The sequence below is a fragment of the Propithecus coquereli genome, unplaced genomic scaffold, assembly GCF_000956105.1.
Source record: "Propithecus coquereli isolate 6110/MARCELLA unplaced genomic scaffold, Pcoq_1.0 Scaffold65, whole genome shotgun sequence".
Classification (NCBI taxonomy): Eukaryota; Metazoa; Chordata; class Mammalia; order Primates; family Indriidae; genus Propithecus; species Propithecus coquereli.
The window spans coordinates 7249626-7264280 of record NW_012152507.1 but is presented as its reverse complement, the minus strand read 5'-3'; the positions used below and the strand labels follow the sequence as shown (position 1 = coordinate 7264280).

Sequence of the window (14655 nt, the reverse complement as noted above, 5' to 3'; positions counted from 1 at the left end):
TCAAATACAAGGAACACTCATGCCTCAGGGCCTTTGCACTTACTATCCCCTCTGCCTGGGACATTCTTCCCTCAGATATCTGCATGACTGGCTTTGTCAATTCCTTCAGATCTGTACCCAAAAGTCACCTCCATGGTGATCTCTTTCCTTGAAACCCTTTTTTAAACTTCACCTTTTCCTTGATATCTCATATTCTCCTTCCTTGCTTTTTCTATTAGCACTTATCACTATTCCATATGCTATGACTTTTATTTATTTATTTTATCATCTATATCCTCTATTAGCTATTCAATCCCCTGAGGGTAAGTATTTTTGTTTGGTTGGTTCACTATTCTATTCCCAGGGCTTAGCATAGTGCCTGACACGTAGCAGATGCTCAATTAATATATGTTGACTAAACAGAGTTAATCAACAGAGGGCCTGGAGCTTTGTCAAAGCATTAGGTGTCCCTGTCAACTGAAGGTAAATCAAAACTCAAAGCCAATCATGCCCATAAAGTGTAAGTCAGATAAAATATTTAATTTATATTTTAAAATAATATTTCAGCCATCTGTTTATTCTGCAAAATGAAGTAGATCCATATGTTTGGTTTTGATTAAAAATATAAAATGCCTTCAGCTTGACCTCTTCTGATTGAGCCACACTTCTGTCCAGCACTGGGTCAATGAAAGCATGACTGGAATACTAAATGGTGCTTCTATTCTTGGTTCAGCCTATGAGTCAGTTTCTTTTTTATTTCTCTTTCCTTTCAGTGGCCAAACAGATAGATTGGCAGGCAATGAATTATTGCCACGATAGATGTCAAGTTCTAGGGAACTAAAAGGTAAGTAACCATTGGAGATACACTATGCATCTTGAAGTAGGAAATTTGAAAAAAAAAGCATTCGTGGACTTGGACTAAGAGTAATTCTAGGAGCGAGACCACATCACTGGAAGTGAGAGCTACCAACAAATAATAGGATTTATTTTCTCGTATTTTCACTTTTAGAGCTGATAGTTTAAAAGGAAGAGAAATTTGAAACCCAAAGAATAAAATCTTTACTCCTCAAGGAAAGCTCCATTCAACCACGATGAATTAATAACTGAGCTAATAGCAATCTGAAGCTGGGATTTTAAGAATGGTGTGTTAGTACCAAAGCCATAAATCATCTAAAGAACTGAATTAATTCAATAAAATAAAAATAAAATAATAAATCCAGTCAGCCAGTTTGGATTCAGGAGAGAAAACACAGACATTTTAATGGGAAAACAGCATGACAGAGTAGAAAGAGAGTTAAGAGCTTTGGTCTTGGGCAGCCATAAGCTCCAGTCCTGGCTTTGCCATCTAGCAGCTGTGTGACCTTTGATAAGTTAGTTAACCACTCTGAACCTCAGTTTTCTAAACTATAAAACGTGGATCATAACACCTAGAGTTGTTACATAGATGAGGTGAGTTAGACTGTGAAGACCTTTGCACATAGTAAGGGATCAATAAATGACAGTTCCTTTCCTGGACTGTCCATATTTAAGTGTGAACTGAAAGATAGGAGAGACAGCCATCATCACTGAACTGTTTCAGGACAAAATGTCCCTGAAACATCCTGCCAATATAGGGCAAGTACCTTAACTTGATCCTGAGAATGACCTGAAATGGAAACACTGAATTCAAAGACGAAGAAAAAGCCAGAGGAGCAGAAAAATGCAATGAAGGATAGAATGTGTGGTTTGCACCACGGTAAGTAAGAAATTGCTTGAGTGACTGGCTCTGGAACCATTCCCTTAAGTAGGGCATTTCCCAGCTGTACCCAGGCTCAGCATAATAGACTGGAATGCCATTGCTCACTGTTTTGTGACAACACACTTCTTGGTTGCTCAGGACAGAGAGGGTGGAGGTATCTCTGGTACCTGTTTGGTTTGGTTTTTGTTTTTTTTTTAATCACCTAATTCTTTCCATCCATTCATTCAATCTCTCACCATGCATTTTATGAGTATCTATTATATGAATATGGAACATGTACCAAGCATTTGAGAAGATACACAGATAGATGATTTACATTTTAAGAGAGATTTATACAATTGTAGGTATCATCTACCTATTAATATATCAATATTCCATTAGTGTGTTTGTATATATTTGTGCATGCCAAGCACCTATTGGAGTAAGACCTTAATAAAGTATACATATTAATATTTACTGAGTTTACCATAATCCAGGTACTATGCTACATGCTTACATGTGTTATCTTATTTATTTGTCACAAACACTCTATATGTAAACATTGTTATTACCTTTAATGAACAGATCAAAAAAATAAGGCTGGAAGAATTCCAGGTCACATAGCTTACAAATGGCAGAGCATGGACCTTGATTAAGTCTCTTAACTAGTAAAAATCAGAATTGTCCTGTTCACTGAATTTCTTACAAAGAAATTTAAGTATATGACGTCTTCTATATTTCTGTTCTGACACAATGAAAAGAGGGCTGAAGTTAGAATAAATTAAACAGTATTCCTGTTTTAGGTTACATAATCAAGAAGCCACTGATAAAAATTAAAGATCAAGGACTTACTCCAGAAACTAACTTGTGAGGACTGTTTGTGTGCATTTACTAAGATCTAAAATATGACCTTGTTGTGCCCTCTAGGAAAATGCTTGTGCAGTTAACCAGAATATCCCCTCCACTCTAGAGCCCCTGACACCTGAGCAACATTTATGCAGCCAAATACGTGCTCGCACTTGTCCTATGGCTATTGGGAAATAGAAATTGAGTAGAAATGAGGATTCTCATATAAAAGATGAGAATTAAAGTCCTAAAACCATTAATGTAGTAGATCCCCTGTAAAGTCAAAGAACCTCCACAGTGTATCAAAAGAGCACAGGATCAGGAGCAATCAGTCATGAGTTCAAAAATAAGCTCTGTGACCTTAGACACCTCAATTAATCTCTCTGAGCCAGTTTCCTCATCTCTACAATGAAAAGGATAATGTCTACTTCACAGTGTTTTTGTAAGATTAAATAACCATACACTGTTATCACTAAATATAAGGCCAGTTTCTTCCACTGTTCATGTTTGCAAAATGATAGGGGCTGATATGTTGACTTCTGGCATGAATTGCCAAGGTACTTTACAAAGGCATCATCAGTACCTTATCTCAAAAGTCTTCCGTTAAATACAGAGGAGTCAAGAGACTAAAATGTTTGAGGTTTCCTGCACTAAACCAAAATCCAGTTCTCAGGTTTCTGGAGTCTTGCCTGGAAACCCTCCAAACCATCTCCATCATGCCAGACGGGGACATGTTTTCTCATCTCTTTCTCTCCTTTTCTCCATTCTCAATTTAAAAGTGACTGCATTCCACATAAAACCCACAACAGCTCTCTGTTTTTTCTGTTTCCTTTTACATTTCTCCTTCTGTCCTTCAGAAGGTCCCCTATAAATTCCTCCAAATAGCAGACATGGGACCTGACGCTAAAGGACTGTTAGCAGACAAGAGATTAAAATCATTTGGGATAGTTCCAAAGGCCAGAGCTAGGACTGATGGGGGGGGGCCTCAGAGGAAGGCTCCACCTCTGCACATGGAGCATGTTTGTAACAGCAGCTGTTTGCTGCCTATGGAGAAGCTTCTGAAACAGGAAGCTCCCCACTGAGAAAACTCAAGCAGAACATCTATCTCACCCACTGCTGCCTGATCGATCTTCCTGATGTCAAATTATTTTATCCAACACTTACCAAGTGCTTTCTATGTGCTAGGCACTAGGAATACAAGAGTTAAGTAAGATGCAGTCATCAGCCCTCAAGCACTCAAGTCGGGGAGACAGATACCTAAACGGGTAATTGCAAAACAATATGTTAAGTGTAAAAACAGAGAAATTACAGGAGCACCTAAGGGGTGGACCTAAATCAGGAGGTGCATCTAACTCAGGTGGGGAATTCTTTCTGGAGGAGGTGACACCTCAGTAGAGTCTTAAAGGATGGAGTGACGTAGGAAGTGAAGTGTAGAAAAGACTTTGGGGCAAAGGGAATCCACCTGTGCAGAAAAAGACGAACAAACAGTCCAGTTTACGAGAGGAACATTGGGCAGCTGGATAATGCTAGAATATAAAAGGAGAAGGTGTGGCACGGTGAGAAACAAGGCTGGAGCTAGAGACAGGAGCCAGGCCATGGAGGGCCTTGTAAACTGCATTTTGCAGTTTGAACTTTGTCCTGTAGGTGTTGGGCTGCCAACACCTTAGAATTTTAAGCACAAGAGTGACTAAGTTTCTGTGATCTCCGACTTAACAGCTTTTTTCAAAGGGTAACTGTAAGGTGGCGGGAAAACTGCTGAATTGGGCTTTGGGAATCCCAGCGTCAGTGCAGCCCTGCCTGACTCATCTCTTGATGGCACTGACCTCATAAAAAGGTGATGTGGGCACAAGACAACGCAGCACTACAAAGTGCTTGGAAGCAGCCAGGAGTACACACTGAGCCTGCAGCACCTTTCTGCAGTGGCTGGGAGGCAGGCCTCAGGGAGCAGGCAGCAGGGGTCAGGTTTGCTGCAGTGCCCTCTGGAGCCTCCTGCATCTTGTGCCTCCTCTTCCCTCCCTCTGTCCTTCCCTCCCTCCCTCCCTCCTAATACTCTCTGGCTCCTAGCTGACTTGACCTGAGGTTGCGGAGGTGGGTGAGGGGAGCCCATCCATCTTGCAGGGTAACGTATCCTGCAGTGCTCAGTCACGGTTTCCAGCAGACTGGGAACTCTGGCCTCCTGTACTTTTCAGAACCACTGAACATCCCACCTCTGAAGCTGCCATTTGTAACTATTTCTCCCTTCTTCCCCATCCTCTTTAATCTCCCAAGTCCTGTTCTTCATGACCCTACCCAGGGTCTCTACCGCCTGTATGACTTGGTTCCCTCCACCTCTGTCTGCCAAATCATGTTCCTTCATTACTCATTCTTTGAATAGCTGCATATATGGCTCTGCCTCCCTAAGCCCGATGACCCCTCCCTTCCACCATTCCCCTTCATTCTGAGCGCTTGAGTAGGCTGTAATCTATACACTTATATTAGGTCACCTGTTCCAACCACCCTCTATGCACTAATCCCTGACCCTGCCACGCATTTCTCACTCATGATGTTCCCTCTGCTTGAAACACCTTCTTCCTTCTTATCTCCCTTCTGAACTCTGCCTTATCTTTCCAGGCAGGGCACAAATAAAAGGTTAGGTGCTACCCTAAGGCTTTCCCCATCACCTCAAAGACAGATTAAATCTAATAGGACTTTGTTTACCTTTATTAAGTTATGGGCGTTTTGCTTATATCATAACAACAGCTAGTACTTATGTGTCAGGTGCCTCTCTGAGAATTTTATATACAGGAACTCACTGAATCCTCACAATCACCCTATGCAATTATTTCCAAGTTAACCTGCCCAAGTTTAAAGCTTAGTCAGTGCAGGGACTGGGATATGAACCCACACAGAGTGTCTCTGATCAAATACTGGGCCACCTCTCCACCCAGCAAACTCCACCTGCAGACCTGGAAGCCCTTCAGTTCCAGAGCTATATTCGGCTCTCTTGGTATCCTAAATGTCTGGTATACAGCAGGTGATTACTAAATGTGTTCTGAATTTAATTGAAATTTGTTTAGCATGCATTCCCAGGACTTTCTCATGCATATGTTCTGTCTCCCAGAGCTGTCCATGAGATCACAGAGGGGAAAGGACCAGGTCGTCTGTTCTCTTCACAGGCACACAATCACAATGCCAAATGAGGTGCGGAGGACATACTGCCAGCTCTAGGGGCACAGCTGGGGTAAAACTAAGTTTAGACTAAAAGATGTCTTAAGTGCGTACGATTTACAGGTGTTTTTCACATGCCTGATCTCTTAGGTCCTGATGTCAACAGGTGAGGTAGGTAGAAGGATGTCGAGGAGATAAGGAAACTAGGTGCAGATTGCTTGGACCTGGGCCAAGATCTCAGCGCTAGAAATATCTCAGTGAGATTACAACCTGTGGGCTCTGAATGGAGCACCGGTGTGGTCCTGAGCAGCTGTGGCCATCAGAAAAGGGACGGCTGTGGGACAGCTCCTCCCTCAGTAGCAGGGGCAGGGGTGGGAGGCTTTAAAGGGGAGCCTAGCAGGGTGTTCTAGAGGGGGTACCGGCTGAGCAGGGGTGAGCCAGCATGTGTTAAGAGCAAGCCATCAGGTTCAGCAGGGCCTCTGGGGGCCTCCTGGAGCATTTGGTCCCCGTCACCAAACGGGATAGAACACCATGAGAGGTGACATGATTTCCAAGTGGTCTGATAATATAGATACGAAATCAGGAAAAACTGGTTTGTCCTTCCCATTTGTTGGAGGTGACCGATGTTTCCCTACTATCTGTAACCATCCACTGCATTTCTAAAAATCCATTATCTTTATTTTACTGTTTTAACTCAACACAACCTCAGATCGAATTTACTCAACGTTGTGTGTAGAGGGAAGGATTTCCAGGCTACAATGGGCAATGCAGAAGAGCAGCTGTCTCTAGTAGAAAGGACAGTGAATTTCTAGCCAAAAGGCCTGCCCTATCTTACCAAATGGGTGGTCTTCCTCAAGTCTCTTCAACCCCCTGAGCCTTGATCTCCTCGTCTGTAAAATGGGGATGAAAATGCCCACCTGCCCACCCCCAAATGAATGCTATGGGGATGACATGCGCCCGCCAAGGCCTGAGAGCGCCCAGCCTAGGCTTTCTGCGGATCTGAACGGCGTGGGTCTCTGTCTTACGCTCTTCGCCATTCAGGAAACCAATAAGACGGTGCAGATGTCTGCGCCGAAACGTAGAGGGAACCACCTCCCACAAGGGACCTCCCGCCCCTGAGGCTCGTGAAGGCTCCACATCGCCAAGCTCTCATTGCAGCTTCGACAGAGGGCAAGACAGGCTGTAACTCCGGGGGCACAGTGGGGTGGATCCGAAAGCCGGTTTCCCGGCCCGGCCCCTCGCGGTGGCTGCAAAGCGCCCCTTGGAGGCAAGCCCAGCGGCCCCGCCCCCGGCGCGCCGGCCCCGCCGGGCACCACCTGGCTTACCTGCGGCTCCACCAGCCAGCGCTGCTCCGCGGCGCCGGGCGCGGGGCGAGCCGCGCGGAACGCGGAGTACACGGGGATGCGGTCCCGGGTGCTGTACAGGGTGGCGAAGCGCTCGGCGCCCTCGGAGCGCTGACAGATCTTCACGTGGGAATCGGCCGCCAGCCCCGCAGGCGGGGTCTCGGCGTAGAAGAACTTGTCACACTCGCCGAAGCCGGCTTCCCCCTCGCCCACGAGCCGGCCTTCCAGCAGCCCGGCCAGGGCGAGGAGGCTGCCCAGCACGAGCCAGCGCGCGGTGCCCATGGCGGCCTCTGCGAGCGCGGCGGACCGGGCGGCGGCGGCGCGGGCTGGGCGCGCTGGGCCGGGAGCGAGCGACGCCGCGGAGCGCGGCTGGGAGGGGAAGTGGGCCCGCGGGTGCGGCCGCGGCGGAGCCCGGCGGGGCGGCCCTTGCGGCGGGGGCGGGCCCGAGTCCGGAGGCCGCGCCTCCCTCCCGCCCTCCCCTGCTGAACATGGCTGCAGAGGCCCTGGGCCCGGGCTCCGGGGGCTGCACCCGGGCTTGGAGCCGCAGGTCACCTGCCGCCGCGCCGCCTGCCCTCAGCAGTCCGCGGGGACGCGCGCTGCGAAGAGTGGAAGGTCTGAGCTGGGCCGGCCTGGTCGGAGGGGCTGGGAAGGGACGGTCGCCTAGGCTGGGCGCCAAGGAGCCTCCTGTTCTAGCGCGCCCCAAGGTCCTCAGGGATGCAAAGGGGCGGCGTGAGATGCTCGCAAGGCTGTGGCTCTGTGGAGCGGATGGGCTGAGACCCCCTCTGAAATCTGATGAAGATAGCCTCCCCCTCCCTACCGCAGTGCTCACCGGCCCGCACTTGTACACAACTTTGATGCAGTTTGTTTTTTGTTTTTGTGTGTGTTTGTTCATATTAGCTCGTCAGAAGCCCAGAGACTCAAGAAATCCTATTAAAGGAAGTTCCTAACCTAGGCAGACAGTACAGCCCTGCTGTGGTTTATTTGGTGCAAAAGTTAAAAACAAAACCTATACCAAGAAAGGAAGGAGGCCAGCCAATAGTACAGGCTGATTCATTCCTTCCTTTATCCTTCTCAATGCCAAGGTGCCAGCCTGAGCTGGGCGCTCGGTTATTAACAGTGGTAAACAAGAACAGGACCCCTGTGGTCACGAAGACAACATTCTAGTGGGAAAGCTTGTCATTAACCAAGGAAGCATGCTATTAAAGGAATCATTAAAAGCTAACAAGATCTATAAGAACCTGACCCCTACGGGGGATCGGGATATAGTCTGGGAAGGTTTGCCTGAAGAAGTGGCATCTGAGCTGAGACCCTGGAGGATGACATTAGGCAAAGAGGAAAACAGCACGTGCTAAGGGTCTCTGCAGAAGGGAACGTGATATGCCAGAGTTACTTAAGGAAGGCTGGTGTGGGCAAGGAGCAGAGAACTGGGGGGAGATTATGGAAAATGGGCTAAAGAAGGAGGCAGGGATCCTATCACTCAGAATTTTATAGACCAGAGGACTTCAAACATTTTTTGATAAAGCCCACAATGCAAAAACGTTTCATGAAATAATTCTAATGCTTATAATCAGCATTGCAATTTCATATTTCTGTTCTACTTCACTTTTTTAAAAAAGTGCTGGTGGTGACCCACAAAATTGTTTTTGTGACCCACTAATGGCTCATGACCTGCAGTTTGGGAAGAACATTATAAATCATGTTGGGGATTTTCATCTTTCACTGGTGGTGACACAATCTTCTTTGCTTTCTGGGCAGAGACTGGTGGATTGAAGTGGCCCAGAATAAGTGAAAAAAAAAAAAAACAAAACATAATTGCCGTAATCCAGATGAGAGATGGTAACTTGGAGTAGGATGGTGGTAAGCAGGGATGGGGCCAGGGCAGCGCCACAGGCCGGGGCCTTTACTTAATACCTTAGCATGCCATCTATTTCCCCAGCGTGCCCCTTGAGGAACTGAGGACCAGAGCTGTGGAGACTTGCCTAAGACGGCACAGCCAGTGAGTCCTGAGCCAGGCTTGAACCAGGTTTCTCTGATTCCCAAGCCTGGCCTCTAGGTCACAGCACATCTGTAAGGTGTGCCTATAGAGTAGGAGACTCATTTTCTAGAGAACACTCTTTGGAACTTAAGAACAAACTCCTTACAGGTTTCAATGCCTGAAAATGTTGACTAGATTTGGTTCCTGAAGTGAAACCTAAATTTGTATCTTAATTAAAAAAAAAAAAAAAAAAGACAGTGTGATGTCACAGGAGAGGCTAGTCTTGAAGTGCCCTTTGATCTGCGTGATGGCCCCGGTCATCTGATACTGGTATCTGAGTCAAGTCATCTCACCCTTTTAGACCTCAGTCATGTCTTCTTATAGAAATGATGCCTTTCCTGGGATGCTGGGAGGATTATAGATTTTATAGAACTTTTAGTATTCACATTCTTTTATAAGATTGATTATAGATGTTGCCCAATGTCAATTTATGGTGTCAACCGTAAAGAACTATATAAACAGAATGAAACAACTAGAAATCAATCCTTCTCTGTGCTCTTTGAACATGTATTTATTAATATTACGGTACTTAATCATGTTAGGGTATTAATGATTCCTGTGTCTGTCTTCTCTACTAAATCATGCACTCCTGGGAGTAAGGGGAGTTGGTGTTTCTTTAGCCTCTTGATCCCAGTGGCTACCACAGAGTCCAGAGTGATTAAATGTCAAATATGATGATTATGTTGTATTTTAACTAATGCAAAAAATATAACACAATTATTGGCCTTTATAACTAATGTATGTAAAGGACTTTAATTTACTGTTTCTCAAAATTTCTTGACCCCTCCCCCCTAACTTTGATAAGCATAAATATCTCTGCCACCTCTACCCCACTCCCTGTGGCAGATTCTAGTTTTCCCCGAGCCCCCTGCCAGTGACTGACACATATGTGCAGTGAACATTTGCACGTCCCACAGCCAGGATGATTTTGTCTACTTTATTGTCTTTAGTTTATAGTACAAGACAACAGCGGGGTTTTTTAATGTGCTTGCCTTCCAAAGATAAATTTGTATTTAACTTATTTGTGCAAATTACAAATGTTCTTACCCCAAGATTCTGGAACAAATTACATAAAGGGGTAGGAGTGCTTGATCTAATTATAGCAGCTGCTAACTGCTCATGCCAGGGGAAGACTGTCTTTAGCATCATCTGTATGTGCCATACACGTATGTCCATCGATAACTCACTGCTGTCTCTCCATTTGGTCACCTCTAGTCCCTTTTCTCTCCACTGACTTTCTTCTCACAGGGAAGAAGGTTTGAAACCAGATCCTCTCAGGTCTCTGCGCTCACACCCAGCCAATCCAACATCGGCCAGCAGTCTTCAGCAAAGGCCTAAAGAGGAAAAGTAATGGCTCATGTAGAATGAAATGACATTTGACATGCACTTCTGTGGTTTGGTTGGTTCTGTCCCACGTTGTTTCAAAATATGAACTCAACTAGACACCGTTCCTGCTGTTTCAGTGCTCCGATGACAACTGCATCCTCACCATTACACCTTCAACCAAGCATGCCCAGTTTTTATCCTGTCATCCCTTCCAATCCAGTCTTCAGCAGGGGTGAATTCCCAACATAAATCTGGTGATGTCGCCCTGCCCTGACAGCCCTTCTTCAGTCGCTCTCCATCCATCCTCAGGTGCAGCCTGACTCCCTAGCTGACTCCATGGCCCCTGAAACCTAGCCCCTCCCTCTCAGGCCTCATCTCTCACCACAGCCACCTTGCCCCGACCCCGACCCCCAGCTCTAAGCAGCATTCAGCTTCTTGCACCTCCATGAAGCCATGTAAAGTTCCTCTTATCCTTGAACCTTTACAACCTAAACTACTTCCCTTGACCTGGAATTCTCACCACCCATTCCCATCCCTTCACTCCTTCCATCTAGCCTTTTTATTTACAATCTGGCTATTACTTCCTCCACCACCCACCTTCCTGACAAGCATGCCCTCACCCTTCACCCCCCGCTGCCCTACGTGAGGTTAAGAACTCCTTCTAACTGTACCTGTTAAGCCCAGTATTTCCCCTATATCATAAATGTACCCTTCCCCCTTAGACATAAACATAGGGCCTGCTATAGAGCAAGTATCCTTTACAGTGAGTAGATTAATGAAAGAAAAAACCCTCCCTCCATGAAACTTCACTTGGGTTCTCATTGCTCTGATTCGTTCATTCATTCTCAGAATGTTTTTCGAACGTCTACCGTGAGCTAGCAATGGTGCTAGATGCTGGATGTTCAGGGGAAGCAAATCTTAGCCTGGCTCCTCTCACGGCCCTCAGTGCCAGCACATCTCAGTGCCATGTGGGCACCCAGAAGAGAAAGCAGAAGTTAACTGATCCTCTGCAAAGTACTCTGCCTTAGGCCAGGGAAGGGCAATGCAGGGGACCCTTCTTGTAGCCAGTGAGTTCTATAGCATTGACGTGTGCTGGATCCAGCTCCATTCCAGCACGAGACTGACACAGACCTTTGCATTACAGAACTAGAAGTGTGATAGGGAAGAAAGACACACAAGCAACTACAATATCGTGTGAGAAATGCTCTGATAAGGGAGGGACTGTGTGTTACAGTGCAGAGAAGGAAAATGTAGGCTAATCTGGGGAGAAGCTCTGGAAAGACAATGGGAATGGTGGAAAATCATAATTATGAGACGTGTTGAAACATGGCTCACAAACTAGAATAATAATGAATGTCTAGGCCCCTGAAGCTACTTCATTGGCTCTCCTTTCTGTAGGTTTTCTAGCACTTATAAGAAATTGACAAATGATGGGGAAGTTAACCCAGTTCGGATGACCAGGAGAGGTAAGGAAGCTGATGAGTAGCTCCTATTTGAGTTAGAATGCCTGATTTATTTTCCTAATAATGACCAAACCAAAGAGAACCTGCCTCAGGTGGGAGGCAGAAAGTGGTTTACTGAGTCAAGAGAGTTATTGATGTGTAAGCAGCAGGAGGTTGAGTCATGCTTACCTGAAATTGTGGGCTGAGCTGGCTTCCTTCTAGCAAAGTTAAACTTTGGATGATGTTTAAAAGTCATATGAGTTGTTGTTTAATGGATATAGAAATTCAGATTTGCAAGATGAAAAGTTTCTTGAGATCTGTTTCACAACAATGTGAATTCACCTCTCTAAGTGCCAGTTTCCTCCTCTATAAAATGAAAATAATGATAGCACCTACCTCCTAGTCTTAAGTAATAAATATATTAATATATTTCATTATATATTATTTATTCTAAGACATGCATTTTTACATTTTAACATCTCTAAAATTGACATGCATTTTACAATTGATAGTATGGCATAGTTTTAATTGTCTCAGTGTACATAAAATAACAATGCATTTCATGATTATTGATGTCCTAGATGTGATGAAATTCAACGTACAAAGAACTTAGAAAAGTGCTTAGCACATAGAAAGTACTATATAAGTATTTGACAGGTGATATAAATATAAGTATAAAATATTGATATAGCTCTTCTAACCTTATCAGAACTGATCAATATAGCTCATTTTTAAACAACTGTCCAAGATGATGACAATGGCAAATAACGACATGATTGTCCTCATTTTCAAGGAAAGGGAGATGCTGCTCTTAAGATGTGCCTTAAGGTTGAAAGAATTTCTAGTATCCATCCCTGTGTCCTGGCCAAGATCTCAGAAAGAAGATAAAACCGAGAGCCACTAAGATGTGGATACTCTGGACAGGCTAATAATTTGGTGTCCCCTTAGGCTGATATTCTTTACTTAGATATTTATTGGAGAGACTGAGTGCTCAGAGAATGGCAGAGAAGTAGGGTCTCTGATGGTGGCACTCAGCAATCCAGCTTCGACCCCAAATGTGCATATACCAGGGAACAAAACAAAAGCCCTACCGTTAACTGACTACCCTTCTCAGGAGGACAGTGACCACCTGGCTACTTAAGAAATCCCTTTGGAGATTTTACATACTTCCCCAAGTGGCTAATCAAATTATTGTTTTCAGTCGTATACAGTATTCTTCCTAAGGAGATTCCATAAATATATTTTAAACAATATCATCACATTTCCAGTGGTGCTAAGGTGACCCTTGGAGACTGGTCCCTTCAGCAACTGCCCATCTTAATTCAGCCCAACTTCTGGGCCCCCCAAAAGTTTATTTAGCTGACAGTCATGCAGATGTGAGTGAATGCTACGTATCAGAAAAGGAATTAAAAGGAGCATCTGTGGCATATTATTTCTTACTGATTGCATGTTCCATTTTATAATATTTTTAACTGTCAGTATGAGAATGCAGAACATTTAATTTTAAACCTCTGCATTTAAATTTTTAAATTTTTGCTTATTTTTAATCTAAAATAAATTTATATTATTTTTATATTAAGAAAGTTTAAAATAAGTTCTTCTAGGTAAAAAGGTAAATTTCAGTGCTATTAAACTGTTTGTAATGGAAAGGAAAAGTAGACAAGTAGAATGGAAGATTTTATACATGGTATGACCACACTGTCCGAATACACTCAATGGACAGAGACCTGAGAAGAGTTATTAGGTTGGTGCAAAAGTAATTGCAGTTTCAGATCGTGAATTTTAAGTCATTATAATTAGGCTCAAACACAGCTTTATTAATCAAAATGGGAACCATGACAATCAACACATTTTTGCCAACAAGAAATAAGTTTGTTTATTCCTGTAGCGTAAAAATCCATACTTCGGGATTCCACGAACTCTTGGAAAGCATTTTCTGCAGCCTGCTGGTTGTGGAAGCATTTTCCCTGCAAAAAGTTGTGGAGATCCTTGAAGAAGTGGTAGTCGGTTGGCGAGAGGTCAGGTGAATATGGCGGATAAGGCAAAATTTCGTAGCCCAATTCCTTCAACTTTTGAAGCTTTGGTTGTGCAACATGCCATAGGGCGTTGTCACGGAGAAGAACTGGGCCCTTTCTGTTGACCAATGCTGCTTGCAGGAGTTGCAGTTTTTAGTGTTTCTCATGGATTTGCTGAGCATATGGTTTCATTGGGATTCAGAAAGGTGTAGTGGATCAGACCGGCAGCAGACCACCAAACAGTGACCATGACCTTTTTCTGGTGCAAGTTTGGCTTTGGGAAGTGCTTTTGAGCTTCTCCATCCAACCACTGAACTGGTCGTCGCCGGTTGTCATATAAAACCACTTTTCCTCACATGTCACAATCTAAGAGAGAAATGGTTCGTTGTTGTTGCGTACAAGAAGAGAAGATGACACTTTAAAACAATGATTTTTTTGATTTTCGGTCAGCTCATGAGGCACCCACATATCGAGCTTTTCCCCCTTTCCAATTTACTTCAAACGCCGAATGACCATAGAGTGGTCGACCTTGAGTTCTTTGGCAACTTCTCCTGTAGTTGTAAGAGGATCAGTTTTGATAATTGCTCTCAATTGGTCATTGTCAACTTCCAATGGCCGGCCACTGTGCTCCTTATCTTCAAGGCTCCCATTTCCTTTGCAAAACTTCTTGAACCACCACCACACTGTACATTCATTAGCGGCTCCTGGGCCAAATGCGTTGCTGATGTTGCAAGTTGTCTCCACTGCTTTACGACCCATTTTGAACTCAAATAAGAAAATTGCTCGAATTTGCTTTTTGTCTAAC

The 14655-nt window shown here is 44.5% G+C and overlaps 1 protein-coding gene across 1 annotated transcript in view; it reads right to left on the bottom strand.

The window, feature by feature from the left end:
- The window catches only part of ENDOD1 (endonuclease domain containing 1), a 29033-nt gene extending 21624 nt beyond the window's left edge, over positions 1–7409 (bottom strand). Inside the window, exon 1 of the mRNA XM_012660034.1 lies at positions 7015–7409. Within this exon, the coding sequence (XP_012515488.1) occupies positions 7015–7314 (300 nt within the window). The 5' untranslated portion in view covers positions 7315–7409. The remainder of the gene's footprint in view (positions 1–7014) is intronic.
- Positions 7410–14655: the final 7246 nt, after the last annotated feature.